The sequence below is a fragment of the Pecten maximus genome, chromosome 3 (genome assembly GCF_902652985.1).
Source record: "Pecten maximus chromosome 3, xPecMax1.1, whole genome shotgun sequence".
Classification (NCBI taxonomy): domain Eukaryota; kingdom Metazoa; phylum Mollusca; class Bivalvia; order Pectinida; family Pectinidae; genus Pecten; species Pecten maximus.
The window spans coordinates 38547038-38567568 of NC_047017.1; the positions used below are offsets into that span (position 1 = coordinate 38547038).

The 20531-nt window shown below is 35.5% G+C and overlaps 1 protein-coding gene across 3 annotated transcripts; it reads left to right on the forward strand.

Moving 5' to 3' along the window:
* The first annotated feature begins 200 nt into the window (after positions 1-200).
* On the forward strand, positions 201-20431 carry LOC117324125 (DNA-directed RNA polymerase II subunit RPB7). Of its 3 annotated transcripts, none has more exons than XR_004531897.1 (9): positions 225-301; positions 1036-1145; positions 1623-1782; positions 2572-2622; positions 2993-3058; positions 4049-4120; positions 9513-9546; positions 18395-19239; positions 19284-20431. XR_004531897.1 is itself a non-coding variant. In XM_033879790.1 (8 exons), exons 1-8 carry the CDS (start codon positions 290-292, stop codon positions 18406-18408), a joined length of 519 nt encoding a protein of 172 aa, XP_033735681.1. In that variant the 5' UTR covers positions 201-289; the 3' UTR covers positions 18409-20431. The 3 variants fall into 3 exon arrangements, 1 of the variants encoding a protein (XP_033735681.1); XR_004531896.1 differs by having other exon boundaries at positions 18395-18633; positions 18934-20431; XM_033879790.1 differs by having other exon boundaries at positions 201-301; positions 18395-20431.
* Positions 20432-20531: the final 100 nt, after the last annotated feature.

Consider the following 20531-nt stretch of genomic DNA (forward strand, 5'->3'; position numbering starts at 1 on the left):
GGTATTGAATATTAGTTAAACTTCCGCATAAAATATTCATTAAATACAATGTTCCTATTTTCATTCTTTAAATTATCAAGAAATAGAAGAAAAAAATGCACCAAACATTACATCTAAAGCGAAAGATGTCAAATATCGATTTATTTGTAATACCAATGAAATATACTTCCGGTATTTAAGGGTACACCACGATTTTGAGGTTGTATACGAGTGGTCAGTCACTTTGGAAGGGAAGAATAACTCTCCATTTCCTGTTGGGTTTGAAGGTGTAGGCTATTGTGCTGACACGATGTTCTATCACGTAAGTTCATCTGTTCGTTGTGGTTTTGAAAGACGTGGGCATTGATATGTGACATTGTCACAAATATTGAGTAAAACTTAATCATAAAATCATTAAAAACTTTTACAGATTAAATTCAATTCTCGAATAAAGGGTAGATCAAAAGGCGAAACCTTGTTTGACATTTTCTTTTCCTTCTAATAGCTTTACAAATCAGCTTTCTTTAAAATCAATTTAATGTGTTACAATGTTTCCTTTTCTTGATATTAGACCTATGTCCGTTCTCGACATCAGTGATAAATGAACAGGTTTGTTCAGTTTTCCAGTACATATACATATGCATGTAAATTATATAATATATTGTTATATATTGTAAAGAAATGTGTGTTTGGTATGTTTTATAACTTATTTAATAATTTGTACAAAACTATAAACCACCTGACGAAAAAAATAGGGCGAACAAGATTTGGCGCAAAACGACCCTTAGGGCGAACAGGATTTAGTGTGAAAGGCCCATCACCAAAAGCACACAATCACTGGGCATCCAGTAGACCCTTGAGAGTGTGTTTTTGACTCCACAAATTGATATCTGACTCTTGGGTTTGAAGGGACTTGTCTATTTGACATATGGTTCGACCCTTCAGATTCTCATAAATAGTTATTGACTTTTGAAATTGATAAAAATCATTGATTTTTGTTTTATATGGTTTCATAAGACACACAACTATTTATACATGTTTGACATTTTTCTTTAGGTGTCTTTAGAGCATGAAATTCTTCTCCATCCAAGATACTTTGGACCAAATCTGCTGAATATAGTCAAACAGAAGTTGTTCACTGAAGTAGAGGGAACTTGCACAGGAAAGTAAGTGAAGTCACAAGTATAGCATTCTGAGACATTATGAACTACATGTATATATGCATAGTCCTATATAGTATCTTTCACGAGGGTTTATTAGGATAAATTATGTCCATATCAATAAAATTACAAAATATTAAACTATAGCAAAAATTAACATAGAATATAGATATGTCAATTACTTTTTATTAATGATAAAAATCATATTTTGTTATCAAGATTACAACTCTATTGAAAACTAATTTGCAAAAATTGGAGCCTAAGTTTCAATATTCATGGAACCTATTACAGTTTTATGTAAAATCAACTTAAAATCTAAAATAATATGGTTATAATTGCCTACTGTTATTGCTATTGTAAAGTAATAAATGTATATATTACAGCTCATCTCATGACAATGAATACATATATACTGGGTAATACGATCAAGTTTAACTAAAGAAGTCTATATTCATTATACGATTATGTTTCTCCCTTTGCCAGGTATGGGTTTGTAATAGCAGTAACCACAATTGACAACATTGGTGCAGGTTTGATCCAGCCCAGTCGTGGCTTTGTTGTCTATCCTGTCAAATACAAGGCCATTGTGTTCAGGCCTTTCAAAGGGGAGGTGTTGGATGCTGTCGTCACTCAGGTCAATAAGGTATGTAAAGAACCAAGGGAACTCTCAACATGGTACATATAGAATATAAACTGATATGTGTATGAGTATTAAACAAATTAACAGGTCAGTAACGCCTGAGAATATATGTGTGTTTTTGCTTAAATTATATACATAACATGTCAGAAAAAAAATAGGTGAGGAGAAATTAGTTTTTAATTTTTTCAAATTTTATTAAACTTACCAGTATATGGACAAGGAAGCTAAAAAAATAGTCCATTTTTGAAAATGGCCTAAAAAATCTTCAGGTGTGTGGGACCAAAAATATAGGGTCAATGTATTGCAAATGGTTGCCATAGATAATAAACAGAAGTGTTATATAATCAAATTAAGAATAACTAATGCAATATCAATTATGTGATAAAGAAATCTGAATGCATTATTTACTTGTCTTGTTTAATTTGTACTGTATGTTCAGATATAACATGATATAGATTATCTCCCTTGGTGGGTTTTACTTTTGGTTTTTTCAATAATTATAGCACAGTTTATGATTAATGTGTACATGTTGTCTAGAGTAAAGGACTCCGGGATCCCTGGATTTAAAAGAACGAACATATCTGTGTACCAATTTAATTGTAACTGAAATTAATTTTTGTTATAACCAATTACCTTCATCATTTACATGTATATAAAGTCAAATCCCAATTTTCTACAAAAATTTTGAATGTGTCTGTCAACCAGAGACATTTGTAGTAACTGTGAACAACAAATCCACACAAAGTCTCTTTCATTGCCTGGTAATTCTGTTTTGTTTTTTGTTTTGGTTAGGTTGGATTGTTTACAGAAATCGGACCACTGTCCTGCTTTATATCTCGTCATGTAAGTCACATCTTGTCGCCTTTCCTCCCACACATACAGGCTGATTAATTAGTACACAGCATGATTATTTACACTTGAAGTTTTAATCAGGAAATAAACAAATAAAAATACATTAATATCATTAATTTTGTGTTCAATGACAAAGACTAATATTAGTTTTTTCGGCAAATATGAAATAAAAGAAACACTTGAAAATTGTCTTTAAGTAGCTCTGATTGTGAATTTGAAGAAAAAGGTTTGTGTTCGGTATATATATGCTTTGCAGTGTTTAGAAAAAAATCCTACAATTTTATCATCTGAAAATTCTAGGTTTGATCGGTATACATCAGGTGTTGTTTCCACATTCTATCAATATTCTTTGTTATTTCAGTCCATTCCAGCTGACATGGAATTCGATCCTAATTCCAACCCACCTTGTTATAAGACTAAAGATGAGGTATGTTAAGGTAACTTACTCTGTAAATCCCTAGAATTTCCCAAAAACTGTATTTTCTCTGTCATAAATAATCAGTAGATATGTTTCAGAAATGAGAATGAAGTGCAATAGTTTAAGTTGAACAGCATCATGATTATGTTTTTGGCAATAAATATAATTGTGAACTGATTATAATACTATCAAGCTAAACTTTATATCTGAATTCTGTTTTCACATTGTTATTTATATACCGTATATCCACATTTCCAGTGTGTGTACATTATATAACCTTACTAACGAAAACATCGTTTACAAGTGTACATGTGTAAATATCAAATTTGACGCGTTGCACACATGTGCAATTAGTGTGAATGAATAATGACTATTTTTGTTCATGTTTTGACTTATTTTCCAATGAAATATATGAATGGAATATGGTAGAATTAACTAAAGTATAACAAGAATGAAAAAATGATGTTACTGTGGAATTATATTTTGTTTATTTGTGTAGTTGACAGCTTGTCCCACTAAATAGGAGTCAGCTGTTTAGCGATTCCATTAGTTGTCAGGCTGTAACGTCTATTCGTATAAGACCAAAAAAAGAATGCCAATATAATTTTTTGGTAAACTTATATAAAACACCGGTTAAAATGTAAATATAAGGAACAATTGTTGTTGTTTTTTTATCATTTACTGGTGGGTAAAGTGCATTTTTTTTACAGATATTTTTAATGATGCACATTACTGGTGTGTAAACCACATTTTTTTACAGATATTTCAACTTGATGGGCTAACATGCCCCATATGTAAAAAATAAAATACAGTTTACACAACAGTAGACGATAGAAAACAAGAATGATTCCTTAAAATTATTGTGAACATTTACTGAAATAAAGACTTTCAAAATGTAACCAAAGATATTTTTTATTGGTGTAAAACCTGATACTGTGTGGAATCATTTTCTTGATTTAGAAAACATAAGACTTGACGTTTTTGTCAATATTTACACAGGATGTGGTCATACAGCAGGATGATGAGATCAGAATAAAGATTGTTGGTACGCGTGTGGATGCCAAGGACATTGTAAGTACCAAAACTTTTACAGTAGATTATTCAAACTTGTCCCAGGTACTGTCAGCTGGGTTCACGGATAAAATTTGAATCTCCAAATAAAGAATAAATGTACTCTACCTCTTTAAGACTACAGCAACAACTATCTCAAATAATAGTCAAGAAATAGATGTACCCAGAGGAGGATGAATTGAAGAGTGCTGTAAACTTGGGAAGGGAGACAAGTGATATAGGTTACTTATTGGTGGATTAGATGTCATAGTTAGTGTTACTATAGTAGGTTTGAGTAATTGTTACTATAGTAGGTTTGAGTTAGTGTTACTATAGTAGGTTTGAGTAATTGTTACTATAGTAGGTTTGAGTTGGTGTTACTATAGTAGGTTTGATTTATTGTTACTATAGTAGGTTTGATTTATTGTTACTATAGTAGGTTTGAGTTAGTGTTGCTATAGTAGGTTTGAGTTGGTGTTACTATAGTAGGTTTGAGTTGTTGTTACTATAGTAGGTTTGAGTTAGTGTTACTATAGTAGGTTTGAGTTAGTGTTACTATAGTAGGTTTGAGTTAGTGTTACTATAGTAGGTTTGAGTTAGTGTTACTATAGTAGGTTTGAGTTAGTGTTACTATAGTAGGTTTGATTTATTGTTACTATAGTAGGTTTGATTTATTGTTACTATAGTAGGTTTGAGTTAGTGTTACTATAGTAGGTTTGAGTTATTGTTACTATAGTAGGTTTGATTTATTGTTACTATAGTAGGTTTGATTTATTGTTACTATAGTAGGTTTGAGTAATTGTTGCTATAGTAGGTTTGAGTTAGTGTTACTATTGTAAGGTCACATATAGTTTTACTATAGTAGGTTTGAGTTAGTGTTACTATAGTAGGTTTGAGTTAGTGTTACTATAGTAGGTTTGATTTATTGTTACTATAGTAGGTTTGATTTATTGTTACTATAGTAGGTTTGAGTTAGTGTTACTATAGTAGGTTTGAGTAATTGTTGCTATAGTAGGTTTGAGTTAGTGTTACTATTGTAAGGTCACATATAGTTTTACTATAGTAGGTTTGAGTTAGTGTTACTATAGTAGGTTTGAGTTAGTGTTACTATAGTAGGTTTGATTTATTGTTACTATAGTAGGTTTGATTTATTGTTACTATAGTAGGTTTGAGTTAGTGTTACTATAGTAGGTTTGAGTTAGTGTTACTATAGTAGGTTTGAGTTAGTGTTACTATTGTAAGGTCACAGCTAGTGTTACTGTAGTAGGTTTGAGTTAGTGTTACTATAGTAGGTTTGAGTTAGTGTTACTATAGTAGGTTTGATTTATTGTTACTATAGTAGGTTTGATTTATTGTTACTATAGTAGGTTTGAGTTAGTGTTACTATAGTAGGTTTGAGTTATTGTTACTATAGTAGGTTTGATTTATTGTTACTATAGTAGGTTTGATTTATTGTTACTATAGTAGGTTTGAGTTAGTGTTACTATAGTAGGTTTGAGTTAGTGTTACTATAGTAGGTTTGAGTTATTGTTACTAAAGTAGATTTGAGTTAGTGTTACTATAGTAGGTTTGAGTTATTGTTACTATAGTAGGTTTGAGTAATTGTTGCTATAGTAGGTTTGAGTTAGTGTTACTATTGTAAGGTCACATATAGTTTTACTATAGTAGGTTTGAGTTAGTGTTACTATAGTAGGTTTGAGTTAGTGTTACTATAGTAGGTTTGAGTTATTGTTACTATAGTAGGTTTGAGTTAGTGTTACTATAGTAGGTTTGAGTTAGTGTTACTATAGTAGGTTTGAGTTGGTGTTACTATAGTAGGTTTGAGTTGGTGTTACTATAGTAGGTTTGAGTTATTGTTACTATAGTAGGTTTGAGTTAGTGTTACTATAGTAGGTTTGAGTTGGTGTTACTATAGTAGGTTTGAGTAATTGTTACTATAGTACATTTGAGTTATTGTTACTATAGTAGGTTTGAGTTATTGTTACTGTAGTAGGTTAGGGTTATTGTTATCCCCCGCGAAACGCGTTTGCGGGGGATATTAAATTGGACTCCGTCCGTGCGTCCGTCAGTGCGTCTGTCCGTGTGTCCGTCCGAGATTCTTTTCCGGGCTATAACTCCATAACCGTTCAACGCAGCTCCTTAAAACTTTCTGTATATCTCAGACTAGTGCCCTAGTTGTGCCTTTTGCTATTGTGGACCTTCCATTTTCAGTATTTTTCCTGTCACCATGGAAACTTAGTCAAAAATACCAAATTACTGTTTTCTTTTCTTTCCGGGCTATAACTCCAGAAACTTTCTGTATATATCAGACTAGTGCCCTAGTTGTGCCTTTTGCTATTGTGGACCTTCCATTTTTGGTATTTTTTCTGTCACCATGGAAACTTAATCAAAAATACCAAATTACTGTTTCCGGGCTATAACTCCAAAACTGTTCAACGCAGCTGCTTGAAACTTTCTGTATATATCAGACTAGTGCCCTAGTTGTGCCTTTTGCTATTGCTGACCTTCCATTTTCAGTATTTTTTCTGTCACCATGGAAACTTAATCAAAAATACCAAATTACTGTTTCCTTATAATTAATAACTCTTACTTTGAGCTTGATATATACATGTATTTGGGTTTTCATACCAACGGTGGGGTGCAGGGGATAATGCCAAGCTTTGCGGCTCCTTGTTACTATAGTAGGTTTGAGTTAGTGTTACTATTGTAAGGTCACATATAGTTTTACTATAGTAGGTTTGAGTTAGTGTTACTATAGTAGGTTTGAGTTAGTGTTACTATAGTAGGTTTGAGTTATTGTTACTATAGTAGGTTTGAGTTAGTGTTACTATAGTAGGTTTGAGTTAGTGTTACTATAGTAGGTTTGAGTTAGTGTTACTATAGTAGGTTTGAGTTAGGTTTACTATAGTACGTTTGAGTTATTGTTACTATAGTAGGTTTGAGTTAGTGTTACTATAGTAGGTTTGAGTTAGTGTTACTATAGTAGGTTTGAGTTAGTGTTACTATAGTAGGTTTGAGTTAGTGTTACTATAGTAGGTTTGAGTTAGTGTTACTATAGTAGGTTTGAGTTATTGTTACTATAGTAGGTTTGAGTTAGTGTTACTATAGTAGGTTTGAGTTATTGTTACTATAGTAGGTTTGAGTTGGTGTTACTATAGTAGGTTTGAGTTATTGTTACTATAGTAGGTTTGAGTTAGTGTTACTATAGTAGGTTTGAGTTAGTGTTACTATAGTAGGTTTGAGTTGGTGTTACTATAGTAGGTTTGAGTTAGTGTTACTATAGTAGGTTTGAGTTAGTGTTACTATAGTAGGTTTGAGTTAGTGTTACTATAGTAGGTTTGAGTTAGTGTTACTATAGTAGGTTTGAGTTAGTGTTACTATAGTAGGTTTGAGTTAGTGTTACTATAGTAGGTTTGAGTTATTGTTACTATAGTAGGTTTGAGTTAGTGTTACTATAGTAGGTTTGAGTTAGTGTTACTATAGTAGGTTTGAGTTAGTGTTACTATAGTAGGTTTGAGTTATTGTTACTATAGTAGGTTTGAGTTAGTGTTACTATAGTAGGTTTGAGTTGGTGTTACTATAGTAGGTTTGAGTTATTGTTACTATAGTAGGTTTGAGTTAGTGTTACTATAGTAGGTTTGAGTTGGTGTTACTATAGTAGGTTTGAGTAATTGTTACTATAGTACATTTGAGTTATTGTTACTATAGTAGGTTTGAGTTATTGTTACTGTAGTAGGTTAGGGTTATTGTTATCCCCCGCGAAACGCGTTTGCGGGGGATATTAAATTGGACTCCGTCCGTGCGTCTGTCAGTGCGTCCGTCCGTGTGTCCGTCCGAGATTCTTTTCCGGGCTATAACTCCATAACCGTTCAACGCAGCTCCTTAAAACTTTCTGTATATCTCAGACTAGTGCCCTAGTTGTGCCTTTTGCTATTGTGGACCTTCCATTTTCAGTATTTTTCCTGTCACCATGGAAACTTAGTCAAAAATACCAAATTACTGTTTTCTTTTCTTTCCGGGCTATAACTCCAAAACCATTCAACACAGCTCCTTGAAACTTTCTGTATATATCAGACTAGTGCCCTAGTTGTGCCTTTTGCTATTGTGGACCTTCCATTTTTGGTATTTTTTCTGTCACCATGGAAACTTAATCAAAAATACCAAATTACTGTTTCCGGGCTATAACTCCAAAACTGTTCAACGCAGCTGCTTGAAACTTTCTGTATATATCAGACTAGTGCCCTAGTTGTGTCTTTTGCTATTGCTGACCTTCCATTTTCAGTATTTTTTCTGTCACCATGGAAACTTAATCAAAAATACCAAATTACTGTTTCCTTATAATTAATAACTCTTACTTTGAGCTTGATATATACATGTATTTGGGTTTTCATACCAACGGTGGGGTGCAGGGGATAATGCCAAGCTTTGCGGCTCCTTGTTACTATAGTAGGTTTGAGTTAGTGTTACTATAGTAGGTTTGAGTTAGTGTTACTATAGTAGGTTTGAGTTATTGTTACTATAGTAGGTTTGAGCTAGTGTTACTATAGTAGGTTTGAGTTATTGTTACTATAGTAGGTTTGAGTTAGTGTTACTATAGTAGGTTTGAGTTAGTGTTACTATAGTAGGTTTGAGTTATTGTTACTATAGTAGGTTTGAGTTAGTGTTACTATAGTAGGTTTGAGTTATTGTTACTATAGTAGGTTTGAGCTAGTGTTACTATAGTAGGTTTGAGTTATTGTTACTATAGTAGGTTTGAGTTAGTGTTACTATAGTAGGTTTGTTATAAAAGAGTAAAGTATCCCTAAACGTCACACTCTGGCTTGGTTTTGTATTTATTGTTATGTTTATATTGTAAAGTTTATATTTAGAGTTTAGGCCATTATCTAGTTCTTAACCAAATGTCATACTTCAAATGTAAAGGTCATGGAGCATAATCAGACATTTATAATAGATGATTGTGTATCTACTCTCCATTCCTTACCTTCATGCTAAATACATTGTTGTTCTCCGTGAAGCATCAGTGTATTGCCACTTTGATACAAGGTTATTATCATGGAGTTGGGATATTGAACCTGTTTCATTTAAGTATTCCTTATCATGTACCTGTATGTGTTTATAGTTGACAATGGTCACTACCTTTAGTACGATATATTTAATAGTTTTATTGTCCACTAACTAAAGGGAATATTTCTCCTTATGCTGATTACTATGTCTCTCTTACTTGATCACATTTACTAGAATTAACTTTATTGCCTATGTTCTGCTTTGTGATTAAATTAACATGAACAGCTTGAAATATTATGTTTGGCAGAGTTAATTACCTTTGCTGACTCTTGTCCAATAAAGGCTTTGTTTGGATCTGAGTTACCTCCCCTAGTCCACATTACATTTATGTTCTGTTATTTTTCTACAGTTTGCCATAGGGACATTGATGGATGATTATTTGGGTGAGTACACTTCCTTATTGTTAATTTTTGCTGATTGTTATCTTTGTGTTGGAAAAATAAGGTATTGTTTTACAAACATTTTAATACATGTACCAAATAACACAGTGCTAAACTTCCATGATCTGAAATAATCTGGTTTTACTGTACAGAAACATCTCTTTCTGTAAAAAAGGAAACAAAAACTGAGTAGATAAAAAGTTATGTTACTTTGAAAAGTTTCTTATTGATTCATATTTTTGTCAAATAAATTTTTTGGATTCAGTGCCTTTTCTAACCGTTTTGGGTGGGATCTTTTTACCTCATGTTGGGAAGGAAATTAGTGGATTTTTTTCTGTAGTAAACTGCGATGACGATGTCAAATGATCACATAACTACCCTGTTATCAGTGTTATTACACCATCACATAACTACCGTTATCAGTGTCATAACACCATCACATAACTACCCTGTTATCAATGTTATTACACCATCACATATAACTACCCTGTTATCAGTGTCATAACACCATCACATAACTACCCTGTTATTAATGTTATTACACCATTACATAACTACCCTGTTATCAATGTTATTACACCATCACATAATTACCCTGTTATCAATGTTATTACACCATTACATAAGTACCCTGTTATCAGTGTCATAACACCATCACATAACCACCCTGTTATCAGTGTCATAACACCATCACATGACCACCCAGTTATCAGCATTAAAACACCCATCACATAACTACCCTGTCATCAGTGTCATAACACCATCACATAACTACCGTGTTATCAGTGTCATCACACTATCACATAACTACCCTGTTATCAGACTCATAACACCATCACATAACTACCCTGTTATCAGTGTCATAACACCCATTACATTACTACCCAGCTGTTATCAGTGTTATAACACCATCACATAACTACCCTGTTATCAGTGTTACTACACCATCATATAACTACCCTGTTATCTGTTATTTCACTATCACATAACTATCCTGTTATCAGTTTTATTACACCATCACATAACTACCCTGTTATCAGTGTCATAACACATCACATAACTATCCTGTTATCAGAGTCATAACACATCACATAACTACCCTGTTATCAGTGTCATAACACCATCACATAACTACCATGTTATCAGTGTCATAACACCATCACATAACTACCCTGTTATCAGTGTCATAACACCATCACATAACTACCATGTTATCAGTGTCATAACACCATCACATAGCTACCCTGTTATCAGTGTCATAACACCCATCACATAACTACATGCACCCTGTTATCAGTGTCATAACACCCATTACATTACTACCCTGTTATCAGTGTCATAACACCATCACATGACTACCCTGTTATCAGTGTCATAACACCCATCACATAATTTTAAGTTACAAATGATTGTGATAAAAAAATGCTGTGAAACCTTTGAAATTATGAGAGAAATTTGTGTAAATATTTTAAATCAGTAAGTTTCCATAAAAAAAGTAAATATATTCTTCCAAAACCTAGATTGCTCTATGTCTGTGTCTGCCATAAACATGAGTATTGAATTGTTTTCTATACAATATTGTAATGAATTCCTTATCTTGAACCATGTCAGAATCATATACTGGAATTCCACTGCCAGATAATGTGATTACTGTGCATCTGTAGGTGTGTATGAGGTCAGATACTGGAACAGGAAATCAGACCGTGTTGGACCTCCAGTGTGTAATAAAATTTACATAAAATACAGATGTGAATATTCCACCGAAAGTCGACAGAATTTGTAGTGTGTTTGATCAAGTCCTGTGGTCAGATACAAGGTGTACAGATTTGACTTAAATTTTATAAGAACTTTAGTGCCTAGGAATGGTGGAGTTCTATACATGGGGGTTGTAGTGGCCGAGCGGTTAATATGTCATGACACTTTCATCACTAGCCCTCAACTTCTGACTATATATGTTGGGTAGTTGCCTGGTAATAACAGTAGGCCTTTGGTTTTTCCTTGGGTACTCGGGGTACTCCGGCTTTGGTCCATCTCCAAAACCTGGCACGTCCTTTAATGACTCTGGCTTTTAATAGAATGTTAAACAAAATAAACCAAATCTGTACATGGACCTATCAGATGCCAGGAGACATATATGTGACATATAGTAATTTCAATGTCTGATAATATAACTATCAGTATGATAATCAGCCTGCCTCCTGTACATGGACTAGTCAAATCATCAGATTGAGGTGCACAAATATGAAATATATTAATTGTGCCACATATAAAAGGTTAATCAGATCCAGAGAATGTTGAGGTGTGATATACTTACTGAACACAATGATTAAGGAAATGTTGGGTTAGAGGTTTCCCTATCAATTACAATCTGATTGATTATACAAAACATAATACTGAGTGAATTTTAAGTTCAAGGCCACATTTGCAACACAGGGATTGCTATCTAGATGAAGTCCAATAAAAAAAATCTAAGGTCAGAGTTCAGGACCTCGTAGAATGATTTATCTTACTACTCAATATAAATAGGTTGAAAGTTAGAAGCCATCACCTCATGTACGGAGAGGCATTAATTCTTCTACTCCAGTACATAACATTCTCTCTATTTGCATTTTTTAAAAGAACTCTCTGAATGTTTTTTCGTGTTGATTGCTAAGGTCAGGGTTGAGTAGTTTACACCACTATGGACAAGAATCAATACCAGAATAAGAGGCATGTGGCCAGAATTTCCCTGAAATTGGCTAATGAACACAGCTCCCCAGAATCTTGGCGTAGAGTGATTGGTTTGGATGGAATTCATTGAAGGTGATGACTATGATGCCCAGAAATAAATGGCTGACATGTATTTGCATGTCAGAATACATGAATGGACAAATATTTGAATTGCAGCTCTTTGTAAGACTTTGTCAGTTGTGCGATTGTGAGGTTTTTCATACAACAGGTTTGTGGACAGTATTTGCCTTTGTGAACAAAACTAGTGTAGTACTCACACATGTCCGCTGATGTATTATGAGAATTTCTTCATGCTTACATGTACCAGCTGCCAATATTGCCCTGCAGTGACAATCCACAAATTTTGATTGTTGTGCAGCATCATAATAAACAAAAAAGACAACACCCACATGACTTTTTAAGGCAATATTGGAATTATTTTTCCTCCATTGCATATGAAAAATAATGTTTCCACATATTCTCTTCAATTTATTTAGTTGGGTTCCATCTTTCATCAGTGTTCCGCCACAACTCGCCACAACTCCTAATATGCTTGATAGTATGAAACTCTCTACATGGTGTTGTTTAAGCAATGAACAGTGGTTTTAATGTTGTTATTGTCGATATGGCAGCAAGATGTATGGTGGGCAAATGGCATGGGAACCCGTTAGGTTTCCCATGCTACATTTATATTTACATTGTCTTACCATTTCCGTCAACTTTGAAAAAAAACTGAACCAACAAAAAAAAATCCCACCTTTAATGTCACATGACCCACTGGGTGTTATAGCCTGAGGCACTGGGTGTTATAGGCGTATGATGGCAACTGCCTTTTAGCATTGTGTCAATGGGGAAATGCGGAGCAAATGTAAATATATACTGTTAACCGCACACTTACCAACGTTCAACGCTTTAGAAAATATCATCTTCCCCTGGTTGGTTAATCAAATGAAATGGATTTCATCATTGGTTAATAATTAATCCTCCAATATAATATACTACATTATGAATATATAGTGATATAGTGTATAATAATGAGATGTATTTTTCTCTGTTTTTTTTTTTTTTTCTTTTATGTAAAGTCCTGATTTCTGAGTGTATTAATTTAGCTACAGTGAGTCACACTTGACTTTGCAAGTTATTGACCGACTTTTTACATTTAGATGGAATTATTATATAATGGGCCGGACTTTTTACATTTACTAGATGGGATTATTATTTAATGGGCCGGACTTTTTACATTTAGATGGGATTATTATATAATGGGCCGGACTTTTTACATTTAGATGGGATTATTATATAATGGGCTGGACTTTTTACATTTAGATGGGATTATTATTTAATGGGCCGGACTTTTTACATTTAGATGGGATTATTATATAATGGGCCGGACTTTTTACATTTAGATGGGAAAATATTAAACTAGAAAGTAGACATTTATGGATAGAAATGCTGTTATGTCCAATATTGTATCTCATATAGAACTGGATGTAGGTAGGGTTTAGGGTTTATGGCAGCCATTAATTGATTAATAATTCTTAAAAAGACTCTTGGTGTAGAGTGAGTTTTGCCACCTGCTGTTACTAGTCTAACAACAAACATGCCTTTGACTCCGTAATGTTGATTTAAGGAATATTATATCAGATTTGTCATTAAAGCCGTGACAGGAAGCCAAATGTGATATTTAAGGTAACAGATATGGATTTTGGTGTGATTTAAAACCATCATAAAAGTCCAGAAATAGAGCCATCCATTTATAATGTGCTATACTTGGACACGTGGGAGGAACTTGGTCAGAATGTCTAGGACAAGCTAGTGAGAGATGACTGCAGGTGGTTTGTACATTGATAGCCAATTATGGCATGTTTATCAGTCCTGTCATAGTTTTAGGTGCAGTCTATTATGGGTATACAAGTAGCTGCGATGATATCAACTTCCCCATCCACACAGCATTAGTATTGCTTGTTCATACATTTATAAAAGTAATGTAATTGTATTTTTTGTTTATAGTTCATTTATTTCAATGTTAAATGAGGCTCATTATTTATTGAACAACATTAAAGTGTTTTTATTTATCATAAAAGTATTTCCTTTATTGTGATTGGTTGGTGCTGAATGCCCAATGACATCATCAGAAATGCACACAATCAATCAAGTCCTACCCTCCCCTGGTGTCCTCACAGTGGAATCTTTCAACCTTTCATGAAGGCATACAGAGGTTTGTCTGAAGGGGTGTAGACAATGTTTGAGAGGAAAGCCTTGGGATCAATTGGCATGGATAAGAGAAACTTCTCTCATTTAATCCGGTTAAAAGATGTAGGGACGAGCGTATTGCTACTGTTATTTATCTAATCATGAGAATTAGAGTTAGTGCAATCTAATTTGTCTCTACTGGCTACACAATTGATTGGGACCAGTGTTGGCCAGGACGTTATGGCAGTGCTTTTTCTCTTGGCTCTTAAGGGGTACGTATGTTAACACCACATGGCCGGTTGATAGATTGGCTGAAGTGGCCCTCTCACAGAGTCTGGCAGGGGGAGCAAAGTCTGGGTTGATAGACCTCTCAGGCCCAGGAGAGAGCAAAGTCTGGGTTGATAGACCTCTCACATGCCCAGGAGGGAGCAAAGTCTTGGTTGATAGACCTCTCACAGGCCCAGGAGGGAGCAAAGTCTGGGTTGATAGACCTCTCACATGCCCAGGAGGGGGAGCAAAGTCTGGGTTGATAGACCTCTCACATGCCCAGGAGGGGGAGCAAAGTCTGGGTTGTAAGACCTCTCACAGGCTCAGGAGGGGGAGCAAAGTCTGGGTTGATTGACCTTTCACAGGCCCAGGAGGGGGAGCAAAGTCTGGGTTGATAGACCTCTCACAGGCCCAGGAGGGAGCAAAGTCTGGGGTGAGTCAGACCTCTCACAGGCCCAGGAGGGGGAGCAAAGTCTGGGTTGATAGACCTCTCACAGGCCGAGGAGGGGGAGCCAAGTCTGGGTTGATAGACCTCTCAGGCCCAGGAGAGAGCAAAGTCTGGGTTGATAGACCTCTCAGGCCCAGGAGAGAGCAAAGTCTGGGTTGATAGACCTTTCACAGGCCCAGGAGGGAGCAAAGTCTGGGTTGATAGACCTCTCACAGGCCCAGGAGGGGGAGCAAAGTCTGGGTTGATAGACCTCTCACAGGCCCAGGAGGGGGAGCAAAGTCTGGATTGATAGACCTCTCACAGGCCCAGGAGGGGGAGCAAAGTCTGGGTTGATAGACCTCTCACAGGCCCAGGAGGGAGCAAAGTCTGGATTGATAGACCTCTCACAGGCCCAGGAGGGGGAGCAAAGTCTGGGTTGATAGACCTCTCAGTGCTGGGTGAAGCAAAGTCTGGGATGATAGACCTCTCAGTGCCAGGTGAAGCAAAGTCTGGGGTGAGTCAGACATCTCACAGGCCCAGGAGGGAGCAAAGTTGTAGGTGACAGACCCCTCACGGAGCCTGAAGGGAGCAAATTTTGGGGTGATAGACCTCTCAGGGAGCTTTGAGTGATTAGAGTCCGGGATTGAAGACATTCAGAGAACTAGGGCTAGCAAAGTCTGGGATGATAGACCTCTCAGAGAGCCAGGGCTAACAAAGTCTGGGATGATTGACTTCTGAAACCACCAGGAAGGAGCAAAGTTTGGGGTTAGGTAGACATTTCACAGAGCCAGAAGAGAGCAACGTCTGGGGTAATGTACTTCTCACAAAGTAATGGAATGTATTAGACTCTGTAAATAATTACCTTAAGTAGCAGGGAGTATTGGTAGGAAGGATACCTAAGTAAGAGGTTGCTGGGGTGTAGGTGTAAATTGGCATTGGTTAGAGGATAGATGTGAATCTCTTAAGCCAGAGGTGGATGATAGCTATGAGTGACTGTGGTTAGAGGATAGCTGTGAAGCTCTTAGGTTACAGGTAGAGGATAGCTATGAGTGGCTTTGGTTAGAGAATAGCTGTGAACCTCTTAGGTTACAGGTAGAGGATAGCTATGAGTGGCTTTGGTTAGAGGATAGCTGTGAAGCTCTTAGGTTACAGGTAGAGGATAGCTATGAGTGGCTTTGGTTAGAGGATAGCTGTGAACCTCTTAAGTTAGAAGTAGAGGATAGCTATGGGTGGATTTGGTTAGAGGATAGCTGGTTGATTAGGGAGTTTAGACTGAATTGATATGTTAGTTAGAGGAAGGGGATTGCTGTAAATGTATGGGTGGCTTTGCTAAAGGGTTCCTGTAATCTCTAAAATTATAGGGTTTAGGATATGCCTGGATCCAGGGGGGCCCTAAATGACCCTAGTTGTTGATGGGCCGTAAAACATAAACAAACAATGGATCCAGGGGATCAGAGGTTCCAAGAGTCAGGTGGTGGCTAAGACAGTAACACAGATTTAATATGAAGGTGGGATTCAACAAGACACAAAGACACAGAACAATGAGATATAAATATCTATGTTTGATCATACAGAGTAGGTAAGGAGCTAAAGACCAACAGTCAGACATCAACCCACAGTGTAAACCAGACCCTGCACACAAGATGTATCCCTATAGCTTTGTTTACCCAACCTGGTCCCATTGTTTATATAATGTCAGCTTAGTCATTTTATAGGGATATCATTTGTTTTTATAATTCACATTGGCATTTTTCTAAAAATAATATCTTTAAATGAATTACAATAAATTCCTGATGTAAGATGCATTGTTTTAAAATCCTTTGCATTTTGATATACATATACATGTATACGTGTGTTATTTGAAGGAAATATAGCAAGCCATAGTAAAAGAAACACATACCATATATATTAATCATTTCCCTTCAGAAAGAGATAAGAGAAATGTATGCTACAGATGGAAGAAAGAAATTTCATAAAAACGGAAAACAGATATAGAAACATCTGCCTGTGACCAGTAAAAGTACACTGAGGAAGTGTTTAGACAATGTTAGTGGTGTTAGTGGATGCCAGATATATGGGATGAATGACATATGTCTACAGAGATACAGATCTCTGGCTGACCAGATGTTAATGTAGATCTGTATCAGTGTGTACCACACATCTGTATACCTACCTAGCACTTCAAGTTAGGAAACAAGATGTATGACCTTGACCTTGACATGGGAACCTTCACTTTTGTCAGGAAGGAAATATTAGCCATTGTATGTAATACATTTGTAGTATACATTGGTTATACACTACACATACAAGATATTGTACAATTGTCAGTAACCTAAAGTGGACATGATGACCTTGAACTGGCACCATCCTGTAAAAATCATGTGAAACTAGTCGCCATACCATTTCTATACTGTACTGTATACAGGCCTTGCTCATATAATAGCCTGTTAACTTTATGTTGCTTCCTGTATATGTATACAAAGATAATTGTTTATTTGTGATGTATACTGGTCTTTTAAGGGAGTTTTTAAATATCCTATATCATTGTTTTGAAGAATCCTTGTTTCATGTCATATACTATGTGCTGTTTAATAGTTATAAAAAACAGAAATACCATGCATATCTACTTCACTGAAATAACTAATTTCTCACCAATGATCTTATGCCCCTGCATTTTTAGGTCGAAGGACGAAGTCTCAGTTGACCTATTGCGATTGCCTTTTGTCCGGCATCCGTCTTAAACTATTTACATTTTCAAGGCCTTCTCAATCTCAACTGGCCCAGAGACCTGATATTGTAGCATGCTGGGATGAAGGGCTACCATTTTTCAAATGGATGACCCTGACCTTCATTCAAGGTCACAGGGGTCAAATATGCTAAAATCTTCAAGTGACTTCTTGATAGCCAAAAGTCCCAAATATTGGGTTTATAGCATGCTGGGATAAAGGGTTACCAAGTTTGTTTAAATGGATGACCTTGACTTTCATTTAAGGTCAAATGGGTCACATATGCTTAAATATTCGAATGACTTCTTTGGGCCTCTTGTATTGAGTCATATAATACTGCCCTTCTCTTTTATTTTTTGGAATCAACTTCACTTCTGAAGAAAATTGAATAAAACTTGAAACATAGGTGAACTCAGCTTGGAAACATGGTATTCATCAGCTTTATTCAAGGTTCTGACTAAATGCAGACATTATTACACTGATGAAGTCTGTTCCTCTATTTAACCATTATGTATGTTATATATTACAGGACTGGTGAGTTAACCTGGACTCTCCGACACGCATGCTTCATCTCCATCAGTGGACACTTGTGGTTTGACAGGGATCATTCATTACATTATCTATAACAGAGAAGGATCAAGGATTGACATGTGTCACACCACATTTCTACAAATGAAGGATTGATACATGTCACTCCCCACATTAACATCAGAGGAAGAGGTATGATTGGCACATGTATGTGTCACTCACAAAATCTACATCTGAGAGGTCTAGGATTGACGTGTCATTCAAAATCTACATCTGAGAGAGGTGTAGGATTGACGTGTCATTCAAAATCTACATCTGAGAGAGGTCTAGGATTGACATGTGTCATTCAAAATCTTCATCTGAGAGAGGTCTAGAATTGACATGTGTCATTCAAAATCTACATCTGAGAGAGGTCTAGGATTGACGTGTCATTCAAAATCTACATCTGAGAGAGGTCTAGGATTGACATGTGTCATTCAAAATCTTCATCTGAGAGAGGTCTAGGATTGACGTGTCATTCAAAATCTACATCTGAGAGAGGTCTAGGATTGACATGTGTCATTCAAAATCTACATCTGAGAGAGGTCTAGGATTGACATGTGTCATTCAAAATCTTCATCTGAGAGAGGTCTAGGATTGACGTGTCATTCAAAATCTACATCTGAGAGAGGTCTAGGATTGACATGTGTCATTCAAAATCTTCATCTGAGAGAGGTCTAGGATTGACATGTGTCATTCAAAATCTTCATCTGAGAGAGGTCTAGAATTGACATGTGTCATTCAAAATCTACATCTGAGAGAGGTCTAGGATTGACATGTGTCATTCAAAATCTACATCTGAGAGAGGTGTAGGATGGACATGTGTCATTCAAAATCTACATCTGAGAGAGGTCTAGGATTGACATGCGTCATTTACCACGTCTACAACTAAGAAATATCTAGGATTGACATTATGTGATATCACTAATCTTCATCGACATCTTCATTTCACCATCTGGCAGTAATTGTCTACAGAAAAAAAGTGATGATTAACATGTAATGCATTATATCATTTTTATGATCATACATCGGATGAGGAATCTATGGTTGACTCATTTCATTGACCACACCTACATCTGAAAAGGACTGATCAACATATGTTACCCACCATGTAATAAAAAGGGAGTAATTAACAAGTCATCACTACATCTACATCTGAGAAACAAATCCGTTTGTTTCTTGTCACTCACAGTAGCATTATCTTCACAAAAATACAAAAAATATCATTAACAACTTATACCATATCATTATTAACATTGGAGCCGTATCAAGGATTGGCATGTAGATTGACATGTTAATTTCAATTACTATACAAGAGGACTGATCTTGTCTTGACACATGTCAATTGCTGGTTAATCTTGCAGTGACACATGTCTATCGTCACATCATCTTTATAAGTGAACTGTATGTGTTAACTTGGACTTAGATGATGTTAACATCATATAAAGCGAGTCGGTCAGAAATGATGTTAACATCATGTAAAGCGAGTCGGTCAGAAATGATGTTAACATCATGTAAAGCGAGTCGGTCAGAAATGATGTTAACATCATGTAAAGCGAGTCGGTCAGGAATGATGTTAACATCATGTAAAGCGAGTTGGTCAGAAATGATGTTAACATCATGTAAAGCGAGTCGGTCAGAAATGATGTTAACATCATGTAAAGCGAGTCGGTCAGAAATGATGTTAACATCATGTAAAGCGAGTCGGTCAGAAATGATGTTAACATCATGTAAAGGGAGTCGGTCAGAAATGATGTTAACCATGTAAAGCGAGTCGGTCAGGAATGAAAGGATAATTGTGTTATAATCAATATAGACAATGCAAGGTAAAAGAGATAATGTTAGCATCAAGTGTATTAAAGATCTGTTTAATTTCATTTCCACTGGCCGACAGCTGGTATATATGTTTTATTCGTAGGTAATTTTACAATATTGATATGTAAAAGCTTTGTATTGTAAACATAATTAATGTTTTTATAAATAAATATTCTCAGTCTTATCATGTTTTCTTATGTTTATAAGATGTACATTAAGATATACATGTATATACAAGGGCTGATTGATATGTTGTGAGTCTCATATTGAAGTATTTGAATTTT